General features: G+C 41.8%; 1 protein-coding gene and 1 long non-coding RNA gene across 7 annotated transcripts in view; one reads left to right on the top strand and one right to left on the bottom strand.

Moving 5' to 3' along the window:
• The window catches only part of NKTR (natural killer cell triggering receptor), a 48,882-nt gene extending 34,025 nt beyond the window's left edge, over window positions 1-14,857 (top strand). For 4 of the 6 annotated variants that reach the window (XM_032161924.2, XM_032161922.2, XM_058442419.1 and 1 more), the window contains 7 exons: window positions 732-819; window positions 1,331-1,476; window positions 2,966-5,854; window positions 8,605-8,700; window positions 9,444-9,500; window positions 9,998-10,102; window positions 12,028-14,857. In XM_032161924.2, coding sequence (XP_032017815.1) covers window positions 732-819; window positions 1,331-1,476; window positions 2,966-5,854; window positions 8,605-8,700; window positions 9,444-9,500; window positions 9,998-10,102; window positions 12,028-12,115 — 3,469 coding nt within the window. In that variant the 3' untranslated portion in view covers window positions 12,116-14,857. The remainder of the gene's footprint in view (window positions 1-731; window positions 820-1,330; window positions 1,477-2,965; window positions 5,855-8,604; window positions 8,701-9,443; window positions 9,501-9,997; window positions 10,103-12,027) is intronic. The other 2 variants (XM_032161921.2, XM_032161920.2) reach the window with 2 other exon arrangements.
• LOC131384017 (uncharacterized) overlaps window positions 1-18,322 on the bottom strand; it is a 42,060-nt gene that overhangs the window by 21,582 nt on the left and 2,156 nt on the right. The window lies entirely within an intron of this gene.

Raw genomic sequence — 18,322 nt, 5'->3', positions numbered from 1 at the left:
ATGAATGATATGTAGGAAATATGGGGGATACCAGATTATTGAGTGATATGTACCCTACCTTTCAGAATTCACATTCTAGTTGGGCAAGTTGGTCAGGGAAGCCCTTATTGATGATCTGGAAAGATTTTATTCCTGATCTTGCCTTTGCCTTTTATTAGAGGGGTGAGGTTTTAGTTATCAGAATAGAGGGTTAGTTGAATTCTTTGGATCCATTTGAGTGATGAAGCATGGGTTCCAATTTGAATAGTGCATAATTAATTGCATGATGATTGGAGATACAATTTAGTATCATAAATAAGTTACTTTTGTTAACTTGTTCAACGATTACTTCTCTGCACTGGAAAAGTGAATGTGTTGCTTTAGATTTGGTCTGAGAAAATAGTATTTAATGTATTTTCTGTATTAGACTCAAGTTTAGAATTATTAAAAGAAAATGTTTCGTGAACAGAAACACCATAATGGCTGGTGTCATTGATAAGTTCCCTATGAAGAGTTATTTTGAAAGCTGAAAACTATAAGAGTAAGAGTCCTTGTTTATAATTAGGTCTCTGCATAAAATTATCATTTAGTTCATTAAATATTTTTTAAAGCCTGATATGGTCTTGTTTTAAAAAGTTATTGCAAAATGGCATGTATCTTTGAATTAATAGCTTAACATAATGTGTTTTCATTATTATAAATTCTAGCTTCTTTGCTTATTTTTAATTTTCATCACAATCTTCTTTTCCTAGGAAGATTCCTGATGTTGCACCCGTTGTAAGTGATCAGAAACCATCTGTATCAAAGTCTGGACGGAAGATTAAAGGAAGGGGCACAATTGTATGTGTGATAAGACTTTTTTTGAAATTATGTATCTAATAAAAAATTTTTTACCTATTGTCAAAGTCCTAGCTTTAATTTTAGATATAATACAAAATCTGTTCAAGGAACTAATTGTATTTTCCATGGTTATGGGAAGGTATTGCTGTTAGATCAAAGTATACTAATGTGTTTGAATGGGTTTAATTGAGTATGAAAGGAGAAACATGTGAAACCATCAGTGAGTATGCTGAGAAATCATTAAGACTTTAAAGAGGAAAATTTTATGTGGATTACAGGTGAATCTCAGCCTTGCCCATCTCTTTTAATGCCTTGTTTGAAATAACTTCACCTGAACCTAAAGTAAAAGTTGAAAAAAAAAAAAAAAAAGAACTTTAGACCATCCTTTTGGTAACTTAAATCATTACCTTTGATGGGATGATCTGAGATTGGGTCTTTTACTTAACTCCGTCACATAGCAGACTGTCGTGGAGAGGCATTTTTAAAAACAGTATTATCTTTGTTTTTAAAGCGCTATCACACACCTCCAAGATCAAGATCCTGTTCTGAGTCAGATGATGATGACAGCAGTGAAACTCCTCCTCACTGGAAAGAGGAAATGCAGAGATTAAGAGCGTATAGACCACCTAGTGGAGAAAAATGGAGTAAAGGAGATAAGTAAGAACTTTGAGTATAAGCACAATCCTGTGTCTGTTAAACTTTAAATGTTAAAGGGATTGGATACAATTCTGGACTTTTCATTAAAGATTCAGTGAAATATTCACAGTCAGACTGGGACCAAAGGAAATACATTTGGGACTACTTGGTGAAAGTAGTACTCTTAACTAGTTGGGCTTTTAAATCAAAATCCTGTTTTCCTTAACAAAAACTATAAACCTGTGTCTTTTAATGACCTCTTAGTCAATTTTAGAAATCACGCTTGTAATCCCAGCACTTTGGGAGGCCAAGGCCGGCGGATCACGAGGTCAGGAGATCGAGACCACGGTGAAACCCCATCTCTACTAAAAATACAAAAAATTAGCCAGGCGTGGTGGTGGGCACCTGTAGTCCCAGCTACTCGAAGAAGCTGAGGCAGGAGAATGGCATGAACCCGGAAGGCAGAGTTTGCAGTGAGCCAAGATCGCGCCACTGCACTCCAGCCTGGGTGACAGAGTGAGACTCCGTATCAAAAAAAAAAAAAAGAAAAGAAATAATTAGGACTTAGAAATTATATAGCAGATTCCTTCCTAGCCAGCCAGGTCACTGATGAGTTCATTGGTAAATAGGAAAACCTGCACTTGGTGTGCATGTTGACTTTTGATCACAGAGACTTGCTTTTTTAGAAGTGTACACATCTCTTACCTTCAGTGATGTCCCACAGTGGAATATTTATTTTAGGAAGGGGACAGGCCCCAGAATAGCTAGTGAAAAATATACTAATGGGACCCTGTGTAATCTTCCATGGTAGTAGTCTCTTTTTCTCTGGGGACATCCTGCAGAGTGGTTTGGAATTGGGAAAAGGAGGAAAAGGAATGCATCTGCTGTGTAGAAGTGGCTCAGACACAGTGGTGCTGAGGACTTTCAATTCTGAGCCTTGACATTAACACTCAGATTGTAAAGCCTGTATCTGTTTTCGTGCACTTTTTCCTCAATTTCTGTTTTGAGTAGTTTACAGTCGTAGGGGAAATCTGGATTACCTCTGTGAGGTGGAGAAAAAGCAAGCTTCATGCTAGTTTCAAGCAGCTATCCTGCATCTTCAGAAAATCAACAAATTGTTTGAGACCTTGGTTTGACTCACCCTCAAAAACTGTTCCTAGAGGCAGAGGGTTGTGAGCAGGTAACAGCCAGGAACTCTTGTGATTGAGTTCAGCAGTGTCCTTGTGATTAGTTGGTTTGGTTTTCAAAAACATTTTCCTAACAAATGTAAGGTTCTTTGAAGTGTTAGCTTAGCTTAAAAAAAAAAAATCCTTTTGTAAGTGAATTTGTTAGTAGTTCTTAGTGTGTGTCTCTGAAAGTATAACAAGACCAGGTCTATAACTGATTCATGCTTCCTGCATGTGCTTGAAGTGTTAATGGGGTCAGGAACTTTGTTGTTAACAAAGCCGTGTCTTAAGGTGTAGAAAACATGCTTATAAATCACCGCATGAATATTATGTCCTTTCTATAGGTTAAGTGACCCCTGTTCAAGCCGATGGGATGAAAGAAGCTTGTCTCAGAGATCCAGATCATGGTCCTATAATGGATATTATTCAGACCTTAGTACAGCAAGACACTCTGATGGCCACCATAAAAAACGCAGAAAAGAAAAAAAGGTTAAGCATAAAAAGAAAGGGAAAAAGCAGAAACACTGCAGAAGACACAAACAAACAAAGAAGAGAAGGATTCTTATACCATCTGACATAGAATCCTCAAAATCTTCCACTCGAAGAATGAAATCCTCTTGTGATAGAGAAAGGAGTTCTCGTTCTTCCTCATTATCGTCTCATCACTCATCAAAGAGAGACTGGTCTAAATCTGATAAGGATGTCCAGAGCTCTTTAACCCATTCCAGCAGAGACTCATACAGATCAAAATCTCACTCACGGTCTTATTCTAGAGGAAGCTCAAGATCAAGGACCGCGTCAAAGTCCTCATCACATTCTCGAAGTAGATCAAAGTCCAGATCTAGTTCCAAGTCTGGGCACCGAAAGAGAGCATCAAAATCACCAAGAAAAACAGCTTCTCAGTTAAGTGAAAATAAACCAGTTAAAACAGAACCTTTAAGAGCAACCATGGCACAAAATGAAAATGTAATAGTACAACCAGTTGTAGCAGAAAATATTCCTGTAATACCACTGAGTGACAGTCCCCCCCCTTCAAGATGGAAGCCTGGACAGAAACCTTGGAAGCCCTCTTATGAGCGAATTCAGGAAATGAAAGCTAAAACAACCCATTTGCTACCCATCCAAAGCACTTACAGTTTAGCAAATATTAAAGAGACTGGTAGCTCATCATCCTACCATAAAAGAGAAAAAAATTCAGAAAGTGATCAGAGCACTTATTCAAAATACAGTGATAGAAGTTCAGAAAGCTCACCAAGGTCAAGGAGCAGATCTTCTAGGAGTAGATCTTATTCCAGATCATATACAAGATCACGTAGTCTAGCTAGTTCACATTCAAGGTCTAGGTCTCCATCATCTAGATCTCATTCACGAAATAAATACAGTGATCATTCACAGTGTAGTAGATCATCTTCATATACTTCTGTTAGCAGTGATGATGGAAGGCGAGCTAAGAGGAGACTTAGATCCAGTGGGAAAAAAAATAGTGTTTCACATAAAAAGCATAGCAGCAGCTCTGAAAAGACACTTCACAGTAAATATGTCAAAGGTAGAGACAGGTCTTCATGTGTGAGAAAGTATAGCGAGAGCAGATCATCTTTAGATTATTCTTCAGACAGTGAGCAGTCAAGTGTTCAGGCCACACAGTCAGCCCAGGAAAAAGAGAAGCAGGGCCAAATGGAAAGAACACATAATAAACAAGAAAAAAACAGAGGTGAAGAAAAATCCAAGCCTGAATGGGAATGCCCTCATTCAAAAAAAAGGACTTTGAAAGAGAATCTTTCTGATCACCTTAGAAATGGCAGTAAGCCCAAAAGGAAGAATTATGCTGGTAGTAAATGGGACTCTGAGTCAAATTCAGAACGAGATGTAACTAAAAACAGTAAAAATGACTCCCGTCCATCCTCTGACAAGGAGGAAGGTGAGGCCACATCCGATTCTGAATCAGAGATTAGTGAAATTCACATCAAAGTCAAACCCACAACCAAGTCGTCCGCAAATACTTCACTGCCTGAAGATAATGGTGCTTGGAAATCAAGCAAACAGCGCACATCAACTTCTGACTCTGAGGGGTCCTGTTCCAATGCGGAAAACAATAGGGGAAAGCCACAAAAGCACAAACATGGGTCAAAGGAAAATCTTAAAAGAGAACACACCAAAAAAGTGAAAGAGAAATTGAAAGGGAAAAAAGACAAAAAGCACAAGGCTCCAAAACGAAAGCAAGCGTTTCACTGGCAGCCTCCACTAGAATTTGGTGAAGAGGAGGAGGAAGAGATTGATGACAAGCAAGTTACTCAGGAATCAAAAGAGAAAAAAGTTTCTGAAAACAGTGAAACCATAAAAGATAATATTCCAAAAACTGAGAAATCCAGTGAAGAGGGCAACCTTTCAGGTAAACATAATACAGTGACTGTTTCATCAGATCTTGATCAGTTTACTAAAGATGATAGTAAACTCAGTATTTCTCCTACAGCTTTAAATACTGAGGAAAATGTGGCCTGTTTACAAAACATTCAGCATGTTGAAGAAAGCGTTCCCAATGGAGTGGGAGATGTGCTTCAAACAGATGACAACATGGAGATCTGTACTCCTGATAGGAGTTCCCCAGCAAAGGTAGAGGAGACTTCCCCTCTAGGAAATGCACGGCTTGATACCCCAGATACAAACATTGTTTTGAAGCAGGATATGGCAACGGAACATCCTCAAGCAGAGGTAGTAAAACAGGAAAGCAGCATGTCCGAAAGTAAAGTGTCAGGTGAAGTGGGGAAACAGGACAGCGGCTCTGCTAGCTTGGCTAGTGCTGGAGAAAGTACCGGGAAGAAGGAGGTGGCTGAGAAGAGCCAGATCAACCTCACTGATAAGAAATGGAAGCCCCTGCAAGGTGTGGGGAACCTGGCAGCACCTACTGCTGCCACATCCAGTGCTGTGGAAGTTAAGGTGTTGACCACTGTGCCTGAAATGAAACCACAAGGCTTGAGAATAGAAATTAAAAGCAAAAATAAAGTTCGGCCTGGGTCTCTCTTTGATGAAGTAAGAAAGACAGCACGCTTAAACCGTAGACCAAGAAATCAGGAGAGTTCAAGTGATGAGCAGACGCCTCGTCGGGATGATGATAGCCAGTCCAGGAGTCCAAGTAGATCTCGAAGTAAATCTGAAACCAAGTCAAGACACAGAGCAAGGTCTGTCTCCTATAGTCACTCAAGAAGTCGATCGAGAAGTTCCACATCATCTTATCGGTGAGCAATATTCTCTTTCCTTTCTTCTCCCAAGGAGAGTCTGTTATTGTTTAGCTTGGAAGAATATCAGAATTAGGGACAGAATCACTATTTCCAAATATCTGAAAGGAATAAGAAGTCTTGTGTGATTCAGAGAGTAGATTGAGAACTTAGGCAGAGGGAATCTCAGGAGGAGAAATTTGGGCTGGGTTTACAAAACTCAATTACTATCAGTTTAAAGCTCTCTGTCAGTAGAAATGAGTTCCCATGATAGGTGGTAAATTTTCCATCTTTAAAGGTGTGAGGCTGCTTCTTGCCAGTCCGTGATGCCTTAGAAGGGAATCCTGAATTGACAGAATATATAGAATTTGCAGATCATTAATCTAACCTTCCATTTTACACATGTGGAAGGTGAGGGCCAGAGAGACAAAGTTACCTGCCCGAGACATGCATCTTAGATGGGGGGTAGATGGGGGATAAAAATGATCATCTTTAGATTTTTGTTGTTGTTGTTTGAAAAGCAATGAAAGAATTTAAAACACCTTTTTCTCATCTTTGTCACTCCACCTTCATGAAAAGGTTTTTTGTTATTGTTATAAATTGCATCATAACTTGTTGTCAGCATAGAATGGATAACACAGAGATGAGAATTAAAAACTAAAAATATTTGTGATGGTAATAGGAAGTTAGTAAGCAGTTGTGTTGCATTCTTTTTCTTGTAAATATTTTATGGTTTTACCTGTTTCGTAATTACTCATATCCCTTATTTTATTGTGCTTGATATTCATCATTTGACTGAAAATACCATAAGAATCTTTGACATTTGTTTCCTTTCTAGTTATTCATCAGTCTTTCTTCCCTTGTCTACCCAGACTTCTTAAAAAAGGAACCGCCACGTGCCATCTATACTCGGTCTCCCATTTTCTCATCGGCTGTGTGCTTGCTGCCTTCTGTGCCTTCCCCTCCCCGCATCTCTTAGTTTACTGACTAAGACTTTCAGGTACTTCTGATGGCCAGTGCCACGGCATATTTTCAGCCTCACTTCTGGAGCCCTCTGCTAGCTCTCCGTTCTCCCACTCAGGCCATTTCATCCTTGTGTTATAGGCTTCTCTTCCTCCTCGTGGCCTTTTCTCTCTTGAGTTCCTGTTGATAGATGCAGTTGCCTATCGAGTGACTCCAGCTTCCTGTCTGCTTATGATCCATGTACACAGAGACAGCTCTGAGCTATTCGTGATGCTGGCCACTCTTCTCATTTACCTTCCCACCTCTGCCTTGGAGTGGGTGGTATTTCAGTTTGTAATGAAGACAGCAAGGCATAGAAAGGCTAAGGGACTTGTTCTAGGCTATGCAGCTAACAAGTAGTAGACTGAGATGGATAAGCCTGGGTGCTGCCCTGCCTCCCTATTTTGGTTACCTGCCTGGGCCTGACACCCCCATTAGGCTGTGAACTCCTTGAAGTCAGGAACTGTGTGTTACTCATCATTCAGTCACCTCACAGGGTCTGGCTTTATTATTTTTGGTTGAATAAATGACTACAATCTTATTAGAACATAATGTATTCATTTTCTTGCAGATATACTGGAAGCAGGTCATGTCTTCCAAAACATAAGTGCATACTGAATAAAACCTATGGTGATATTACATAATATCACCTATACACAGAGGTATTGTTCTGTTCCTGAATGACAGGCTTAAAGTAGGGGAGAAGGGTGGGGAGCCAAGTGAATGCAGAGGGGCAGAATTGTACTGCTTACATTTTTGCTTGTTTTATTAAGTATTAGACATAAAAAAAGATAAAAGTATAAAAAGATATATAATACATACTCATCTACCTGCCATCTAGCTTAAAAAATAGATATTTGGGCCGGGCGTGGTGGCTCACACCTGTAATCCCAGTACTTTGGGAGGCTGAGGTGGGCAGATCACGAGGTCAGGAGTTCAACACCAGCCTGACCAACATGGTGAAACCCTGTCTCTACTAAAAATACAAAAATTAGCCGGGCGTGGTAGTGCGCGTCTGTAATCCCAGCTACTCAGGAGGCTGAGGCAGGAGAATTGCTTGAACCTAGGAAGCAGAGGTTGCAGTGAGCCAAGATCACGCCACTGCACTCCAGCCTGGGCGACAGAGCAAGACTCCTTCTCAGAAAAAAAAAAAAAAAAAAAAATAGAGCTTTGACGTACCAGTGCCACCCCTAGTTGCACGCCTGTGTCCCAAAGTTAACCATTATTCTAAACTTTGGTTATAATTTTGTTGTCTTTCTTTATAGCTTTACCCCAAATGTTTCTATCTTTATACAATATTATGTTTGCACTTTTTATAAGTAAAATACTTTTATATATGTAGATGTTCTACATTTGCCTTCTTCATTCAACATTGTGTTCGAGAGATACATCTTTGCTGATACATGTAGCTGTAGTTCATTTTCTTCAGAATATTTCATTATATGTCTCTACCTTAATTTTTTTTTAACCCATTCTACCATTAGTGGAGATTTGGTTTATTTTCTTCTCAGTGTTATTGGTGTTATAAATGAGGCTTCTATGAACATACTTGTGCCAACCTTTTCTTGTTTTTCTTTATTTTCTTCTGTTTGATTTTAACCATGGTTGTTTTGAGATTTCCTCATTAGCTGACACTGTCATATCCACTGTGAGGAGTTTGTGAGAGGCCTTTCTTCTTGTGTTTTCCCCTTCCTGCCCTACCAGTAATTAATTTTAACATCATGGCGAGTTAACATAATTATATATTTTTTCAATTGCTTTAATTGTAGATCAAGAAGCTACTCTAGAAGTCGGAGCAGAGGATGGTACAGCAGAGGCCGAACCAGAAGCCGGAGCAGTTCCTACCGGAGTTACAAAAGTCACAGGTGAGCTTGTGATTTCGCCCTGTGATGTGGTCTCCATCATGTCCGCTTTTTAAGGCTACATAGGCAGAGGGGGTAGTTGTTGAGAAGAATCATGTCATTACTGAATATAGTACTGACCTATTTTCTCATGTAGTTTTTTCTGTGAAAGAGCTGTGGAATTCTTGACTATTCCTCTGTTGGGATCTTATCAGAGTGAGGCAAGAGGAGCAGTAGAAATATTTAAGAAGCCTTGATCCCTACCTCCACCTCCCCGACATGCAACTTCCTTAACCTAAGTTTTACATCTGCATTCACCTCTTGACGTGGGTTAGAGATTGGGATAGGAAGATTGTAGAGAGGGGACCAAGAGGAAGAAGTATATATATTGTGGGAAGGGTGGCCCCAGATTTCTAGTTCTCTTAGCTTTTTTCCCTCTTTTGCCTCTGAGGTATTTTCTACTGCTGTCACTTCACTTTACTTAAAAATGTCCTACCTGTACAGACCTTTCCCCTAACTCCACCCAGTTTAGAGCCTCCCTGGTGACTTTATATGCATCTCAGAGAAGAACTGCATAAAATTTGATCTTATGAAATCCAACAGGCTTTTAAAAAAATCCAATATACTTTTGATATGAAAACAAAACAAATGTAGCTGTGGGATTTCACTGTATTTTCCCTTGATGGGCAAATAAATGTCTAGATATTTGGTATAGCCTTTCCTGCTCTGATCTATAAGATGATGGTCCTTCCTGTGATTAATATTAGGACGTCCAGCAGGAGCAGATCCAGGAGCAGCTCATATGATCCCCACAGTCGATCCAGGTACGAACAGGGATTGGGAAACCAACAGTGGGGCAGAACGGAAAGATCTTGTTTTATAAACTGTTCGTTCAAAGTGGTATTTTATTGAGTAACTAAATGCATATACCTGAAACCATACCTTTTCTAAATGAGGTCTGTTTGACAAGTTTTATCTGTTGGCCCATTGTACTCCAGTGTCAAAAATGACAATATCAAATTGTAATGGCAGGTGTTTATTGAATATAATTGCCTACAAAGATTCACCAGGTTCAAATTAACTCGTTAATTTTGTGATATTTTTCAATGCAGAAAAGGAATTAACATTTTTCTCTTTAATTATGGTAAAGTCTCATTTGGGGCAATTGTTAAATGTTTCCAGTACTTGTTTTGGAAATATATCCTCACGCTGTCACCTAGTGCCCATGTTCTAAGCTAGAACACTCCTGAGATCCTAAAAAGAAATAGGAACATGTGAGTATTTGAGTGGGAAAATTTAGTGTTTGTTGTTGCCCTTAAAGCAGGTCCTACACCTATGATAGCTACTATAGCAGGAGTCGGAGTCGAAGTAGAAGCCAGAGAAGTGACAGTTACCACCGAGGCAGAAGTTATAATCGGCGGTCCAGGTGGGTCTCTCTCCTTTATCGTCCTTTATCGCACTGTAGGCCATGGTGGGCACTTGATGTGGGAGGGTGATGGACTGCTAGTGGAAGAGAAAGTGGTGTAACCTTCCAAGGACAGAAATACTTCTTCCTTTAAATCTGAACAACCCACAAGCAGCCACTAAAAGTGGCTTTTATATTAAGAGTTGCCAGGTAATATTCGTTGGTTATTATTAATGTTTGAATCTAAAATGGGTTTTTAAATATTCACATATCTTGGACAGACCTTTCTTTTGGAAAGAAAGAAGGCCACCCAAACCATGGCCACTTGCTTAAATAGAACTACTTGCTAGCAGTAGCCAGTTTCTCATTTTTTTTTATAATATCATTTGCTTCAGCAGCAGGATTGAGGTTTATATGTTGTCAATTATTTAGTAAAATACATTTTTTATGTATTATGTTTAACATATTTTGGCTTCTGCAAAAGTCTTTATGTTAACTTTTGTACTGTCCTTTTCTGGTGGCTTCTGGTCTTGCCTTCCCCTGTCCATTGCAACTACAATGATGCTTGTAAATATCAGTATGATCTGGATACTCCCTTGCTTGAAACTCTTCAAGGACTCCCTACTGCTTTCATGATCAGGTCCAGCCTCCTCAGCACCAACTCCAGCTCACACTCTTTCTGGCTTCCCTCCTTTAAAGTGTTGGGACTTTTCCTTCTGCCTGGAGACACACGTGTCCTCTTCACCATCTCCCCTTTTGCCACTTGAAATGGCCAGTTCCCATCTACCCTGCAGATCTCCACTGTCCCTGGGCAGCCCTCCCTGATGCCTAATCCTAGGATACAGTCCCTCCCATGTGCCTCTAAAACAGCCTTTGCTCCTACTGTGGCTCCCCTTGCTCCTAAATTACTTGTCTTGCTGACTATTCTGTTCTGTTCTTGAACCCCAGAGAACTATACTTGGTTTCGTGTGTGTGTGTGTGTGTGTGTGTGTGTGTGTGTGTGTGTGTGTGTGGTGTGTGTGTGTGTGTGTGTGTGTGTGTGTGTGTGTGTGTGTGTGTGTTCCCAGCATCTTGCAAAATGCCTGGCTCACAGTGAATGTTTTTCAAAATAACTGAATGGGACCCATGACCAGGTCCTCTTGACTCAATATCCCAGTGGTCCTGTTCATGCCCAGGGGCACCTCCACCCCTCATTGGACCCCATTTTGGTTTCCATTCCTTTAATGAAACTATTTGTGCATCTTTTCCCCATTACTTTTCTCAGGTAATCTATTCAAATATTGATACTCATTTTGGGTAACATGGGAAACTATTCTGCTCATTGGTTTTTTGTTTTTGTGGTCCCAGCATTTGCATGAATGAATTTCACACAAATTTCCTAAGATGTGATGTTTCTTTATTTTATCTTAATCTTGACATTACTACAACTTATGTAAAACAGCTTCGAAAAGTCCATAGTGTGAGTCGGGCACGGTGGCTCACGCCTTTAATCCCAGCACTTTGGGAGGCTGAGGCGGGTGGATCGTCTGAGGTCAGGAGTTCAAGACCAGCCTGGCCAACATAGTGAAACCCCCGTCTCTACTAAATACAAAAAATTATCTGGGTGTGGTGGTGGGCACCTGTAATTCCAGCTACTAGGGAGGCTGAGGCAGGAGAATCACTTGAACCCGGGAGGTGGAGGTTGCAGTGAGTTGAGAGCATGCCATTGCACTCCAACCTGGGCAAAAAGAGCAAAACTCCATCTCAAAAAGAAAAAGAAAAGTCCATGGTGTTGCCATAGTCAGTACCCTACCTCTGTGCTATGCTGCATCAATAGTGCATCAGTTATGTGAGTGGCTTGAAAACATCAATAGTGTTTTCAAGCCACTCATAAAAAAGAAGCTATAAGAGGAATTCAAAGATTTTATAGTTACAAGGTTTTTATATATTTTGTTTTGTTATTACAGGAGTTGTAGATCTTATGGCTCTGACAGTGAAAGTGACCGAAGTTACTCTCATCACCGGAGCCCCAGTGAGAGCAGCAGATATAGTTGAAAACGTCCAGATACAAATTATATCTTATTTGTAAATATCTGGCAACTTAAAAGCTTAAGAAACTTAACGACAGTCTGTTGTTCTATTTCAATATCAGAGATGAATTTCAAAAATAGACACTTCTTAATTGTTACTGGTTCATTTACATGTGGGGAGAAGAATTTAAAATATAGATATGTCTCCTAAAAATATTTTTATGCCACATTTTACAGTAGCCAACTATGGAAATGAACTTCATTTTCTTGAATCAAGAAATCGTGAAATTTATCTATGTATAATTTGCAATATTATTTTAAGTCTATTTCACTCTATCTCACGTATCCCTTAGAATACAGATTTTTTTGCCTGTTTTTCCAGTTTTAGCATATATGCTGCCAAGCATAGAACTGTGAAGGAGAACTGTTAAAGGCGGCCAAATATTTATATACTGATTACATAGAGTCTTGTACATATGTGCTCTAAAAACAAACCACCCAGAATTGATACTGTTGGTAACCAGGAGTATAAGGCAGTGGCTCTGGGGTTCTTAATTCATTCCTAACTTCTTTGATACTTCACAGGATTAGGAAAGTGGTCATCATACATCCCACACAGTCTGTATTACTTCAGGCTTGTGGGCAAGGTTAGGAAGAATCAATCAGCCTTAACTATAAATACCTGCACTGTCTCTGAGGACTTAACTATTTTATGTTCTTTTTAATCAATACCGATCAGAAGTTTAGGTTATAAAAACAATTCTACTTCATGCTTTGGTGCTTGGTAATTTTTGGTGCGTCTTTAAGCATTACTCTTATATGTCATATATTAAAATACCGTAAAAGAGAAAAATGAAATTCAAAAAAAATCACTGGCACCAAAAATGGTTTATTCTGAGCTGTCTTCACTTTGACTATTTGGGGGGCTTCTCTCAAGTACAGATGTGGGTTGGGGTCCCCTGGAGCAGGCAGGATTGGCAGTTAGGAGATACTGGCCACTCAAGTCTACTGCGTGTGTGTGCCTCTGGAAGAGTGAAGAATGGACTTCAAAAGTAACATCAAAAATCTAACTGCCACCATCCTGGAGACATTTTGCAGGGCTTTCCTTTCAAGTCTTTCAAGTACAGGATATTACCACAACAGCAGCTGAACTGTTGTAACCAGCATGTTTTTCCTGTTTCCACTGTGACCTGCAGCTGACTCAAAGCCTTGCATGGCCTGACCCAGGTACAAGAGACAGGGGAAGAGGGATAGAGGGTATAGCGTAAATTATATATTTTCATGGCTTTGGGTGGTTCCTCCAAAAATAATTGGACCTGTGAAAACTAGTGTGTGTGTGTTTTTTTTTTTAAATCTTTACTTTGAATTTGTTCCCCAAGTGTACTTAATCACCTTAGTGCCAGTTTAATCCAGTTATGCAGAAGAAATTCATATTGGTTGCCTGATGTAGAACTCAGCACCACCCTACCACAGGCCTTGTCTGGTGTGTTTGGGAAGTGGAAAAGAGCCCTCAGTTGGAGGGAGCTGACAACCCTTGGTGGAGGGAGGGTGCCCTTGAATGTATTAAAACTATCACCCAAAGAAGGTATGAAAACAGGGTAAGGTGGTCAGTTGTTTGCCAGGTCGATAGAAGTACATTAGAAAACAGGACTTAGGCCAAACAAACAATACTGGATACTGAATACAAAACAGTATGATTTATATTAAAGGTTTCCAAAGGTTGCCTGCAAAGGAGAATATTACTACTAGTCAGCAGGAAAAAAATACATTCAAAACCCAAGCAGAAACTGCCAAATGTAATTAGGTTAAGAAAAGTTACCCTTGGGCAGTGTATTAGTTTTCTATTGCTGTGTGACAAATTACCCCAAATTTAGCAGTTTAAAAAACAACACCCATAGCAGTTCTTAGCTCATGAGTCTGGCACAGTGTGGCTGGATTCTCTGCTCAGGGTCTTACAAGGCTGAAATAAGGGTTGGCAGGACAACATTCCTTCATGGAGGCTCTGGGGAAGAATCTGCTTCTAAGTTCATTCAGGTTGTTGGTGGAATTCAGTTCTTTGCTGGCTCTCAGCTGGGGGCCCCCTCCCACCTCAAGGCTGCCTGCATTCCTTCTTATGTGGTCCCCTCCAGCTTCAAACCAGCCTTCCTGCTCTTTCTCATGCTTCATATCTCTCTCCTGTCCTCCTCTGTTTTAGGGGCATATGATTAGCTCAAGCCCACAGATATATTTTAAGGTCAATTGTGCAATAGAACATAATTGCAGGAGTACTATCTTATCTCATCATATTCACGGGTTCCGGAGATTAGCTCACTGAAAGGGGGAAGGGCATTTTCAAATTCTGCCTACCACAGGCAATAACTGCCCCTCTCAGCTATAGGTGGAATTTTATCCAGACAAGATAGGCCCTAGAAGCCTCATTTCTTTTCTCCATGGGAAAGGACAGCCCTCTGCTGCAGCGTTCAACTTGTGTGTTTACTGACAGAGTGAACTACAGAAATAGCTTTTCTTCCTAAAGGGGATTGTTCTGTATTTTGAGGTTATTTTTTAATAAAATTGAATTATGTTGTGTATTGTGCTTCTTAATAGGAAATGCATTATTGGACTGTTTTTGTAACATCCTGTTATTGCAAATAGCTAGTATCATTCAAAAACTGTATAAAATACTTTTGTACATATTAGCAATGTCTAATTTGTATACACTTCAGTTAAATTTCCCCTAAAACTTGAAAGGGGACCTTGTAGAAATTAAAATATATACTTAGTCTAAGTCTGAGTCTGTGCATGTTTCATCTTTCTGCTGACCCAGCCAGTGAAGACACCTCATCTCCTTTGGCAGCTCCTTTTCTTCTCCTAGCTGAGCGTTAGTGGTGGGTGTAGGAGGTGGAGCTAGAGAGAATGTCAGGCAGAGATTTTAACCTACACAGGTAAGCATTAATGAAGTTTGATCTTCCTCCCCTGGAAACTCCAGATTTCCTCTACGCTTTGTTGTCATCCAGTTAAAGTGACCTGCATAAAGATGTCTTTGCTGAGGGAGGAATATGTCACATCCCATCTGTGAGTTTCTGCCTAGAGACAGTCCATTTACCTACAGCCTCTACATTTCCCTCCCTAACGGCAGTGCAGCACATGTCACTCCCAGAGAAAACATTCATGGTGATATTTTTAGCATACACATAAGAATTTGCAGGGGAAGTACAATTAACTTTTGTCTCCTCAGAACTGAAAGGAATGTGTATTAGTGAATACAACGTAACATTGTAGTTAACTTCTCACTGCAGATACTCAGTTTTTAAACTGAGTTAACAGTGGACTCCTTAGTTGGACAACTCCTGAAATTTGTCAGATCTGGATGCATTCCTTTAAAATGTAAAGAAAACTCAGGATCAAGTTCTGATAGTGGTAAGCTTGATAGTTGGGCAATATTGGGGGGAAAATGTGCCAAGGACTTTGGTCTTGACTCTTCTGAATTCGCTGGGCATTAAATAGGTGGGAAGGTAATTCAAGGAAAATGCCCCTCTTGCAAGAGATTATGGACACTAACTGGGCATCACTGTTTAGAAGAGACGGGAGGTGGCCAGGCATGGTGGCTCACGCCTGTAATCCCAACACTTTGGGAGGCCAAGGTGGGTGGATCACTTGAGGTCAGGAGTTTGAGACCAGCCTGGCCAACATGGTGAAATCCCATCTCTACTGACAAAAAAAAAAAAAAGGCTCTACTCACTTTTTCAAGGCAAATGCTGAGCCTTGAAGGAGTGTTGCAAACTAATGTGGTCAGGTGAAAGGATGTGGAAGCCACGCCTCACAAGGTGAAAGGGGCTGGGTTCAGATTTCCAGAGAACTCTGGTTTTTGGAACAGAATCAACTCTGCTGTGCCCCACAGTGAGGCAAGAGCCTGCAGGCCCATGAGGGCGTTGTGGTAGAATGAGCTGGGAAGACAGCAGGGAGAAGTTCTTTGATGCAGTAAAGGCCCCTCAGGAGCCCAGAGGTGTCAGGGGAGGACGTTGGGTACCCTGAAAGAACACCTGTTCATCTCAGGACAGACTGGGAAGCTTGTCAGGGCCTGATAAGTGCAAGGCAAGGAGAGCCTGCCCTGGCCACATACACACAGGGCTAGGAGGCTTTAGTGCTCTGTTTTCTTTCAAAGTTTCAGTACAAGGTAGAGGTAGTGCTCCCTTGCTGCTGCCTCCACTCCTCACTGTGAATCAGAAGGCCCCGGTTGGGCCTGCTGCCTCTTGGAGACCCCAGACCCACCACTTACTATAGCCCATCAAGCTCCAGCTCCCTAGACTGAGCTGAGCTTCACAGCCTGCAGAACCCAGGCTAGCTTGGAGAGGGTTGCATCTCTTCAGCCCAGAGCCATGAGGACATCAGGGTAAAAGGAGGAGTGGCCACCTGTATTTCTAGTGCTCTAGGAGGCCAAGGCAGGAGGATTGCTTGAGACCAAGAGTTCAAGACCAGTCTGGACAACATAGCAAGACTATGAAGACAAAAACAGAACAAAAAAGCAGCTGGGCATGGTGATGCACACCTGTAGTCCCAGCTACTCAGAGGGCTGAGGTGGGAGGATCACTTGAGCCTAGGAGGTGGAGACTACAGTGAGCCATGACTGCATCTCTGCCCAGCTTGGGCAACAAAGCAAGACCCTGTCTGAGAAACAACAAATGGAGTGACCTGAGGTCTCAGGACAAACACCTGCATTCTGCATCTTGAGCCCTGATCCTGGGCCTCCTATGGCTCATAAACCCTGAAAGAGGGTATATATGACTGGCACACTCAGACATGATAGACAACCAGGGGTGTTCATCCCTTCACAGCCTGCAGACGAGTCTGCCTCCCAGTGAACCTGGCCCACAGGGGTTGGGTGTATAGGCTGGCACTTCAGCCTCTGGTCACCTAGGACCTCTAGCAACTAAAATCTCCCATCAGGCCAGGTTCCCAGAGAAAGCCTGAAAAGAGTCCCCACTGACCTCAATGCCTCCAGCCTAATTTGATTTTATTTTGAAGAAGCAGGGGCACTTCTATGAGCACCTATTCTATGGTACAGTCGTTAAGGACTCTGGGCCAGAACCAGGCTGCTTGGGTTCAAGTTCTACTCTGCCACTTCCCAGTTGGGTAACCGGAAGGAGGACAATTTGCTTTGACCTCTATAATTCAGCTCATCTGAAAAATGGATGCTAGGGATTCCTCCTCCTAGAACTGTGGTGTATTAAATGTTTAGAAAACCAAGTATACATCAGTGGTTCAGAGGTGGTGGCCCCTGAGGTGGTGCCTCTAGGAGAAGTGAAGGAGTCCCAAAGGGTTTATGTGTGGAGCCAGGTTCAATCACTAGGGAGAGGCCCAAGGCCCCTAGAACCAACAGGGCAGGAGAGGATCCTAGAAGCTGCAAGAGAGACCTGAAACGCCAAAGCCATGATGTTTATGCTGTGAGGGAACCAGGCAACCTACTGGTTTGCATGAGGCTCCCAACCCAGGGCAGCTGTAGCCTACTAGTGCTGGGTTCGGTGGAGGCAGAATTCAGGTGTAACCTCCACCCTTAACCCACCCCACACCCAGGGGATTCATGTTTTCCCACCCTGCTAGAGCTCTGGGCTTTGGGTCAGTGCCTAGTGGGTAGCTTTGAACTTCCCTGCCACCCCACTGGCCCCATGCTGTGCGAGTTGAGTTGCAGTGCCTGTATTTTTCTGGCATTGCCCACTCTGCTCTCCCTCTTCCCCAGGCTCAGCTACACACAGCTCCATGCCCTCCGGGCTGACTCAGCCCTGCATTGCTCCCACACACATATGCATACCCACAACCTGGGCTGTTCTTTCTAACTTCAGTGGGGTTGAATCAGGTTTCCCCAACCAAGCCTGAGGACACTCCAGCACTGAGGGTAGATACTTAGGGAAATTGAGAGAAAACCCATGAGCTGTCTTCTAGAGGCAGGGGCATAGCTTTGCTGACCTTGCCAGGACCCAATCCCAAATATGTGAAGGATCACTAAGCTCTGCCCTTGCTGGGTGAGCGTCTCCAGACTCCTGACTCACCCCTGGGGCATGCATTTCTGGCCTAGGAGTCAACTCCCCAATAACTCAGTCCCTCCCTCCAGAAAGCCTGCCTTGACCTCCCTGAAGTGAAGCTCCTACTGCATGCCCCTCATCAGGACCAAGGGAGAAATTCTGCCTCTGCCTAGCACCACCTGTTCACTCCCACTGACCAGACAACTCCTGATCGACAGGAATCTTGACTCCAC

The sequence above is a fragment of the Hylobates moloch genome, unplaced genomic scaffold (genome assembly GCF_009828535.3).
Source record: "Hylobates moloch isolate HMO894 unplaced genomic scaffold, HMol_V3 SCAFFOLD_8, whole genome shotgun sequence".
NCBI lineage: Eukaryota > Metazoa > Chordata > Mammalia > Primates > Hylobatidae > Hylobates > Hylobates moloch.
This window is presented reverse-complemented; position numbering and strand designations above follow the sequence as displayed.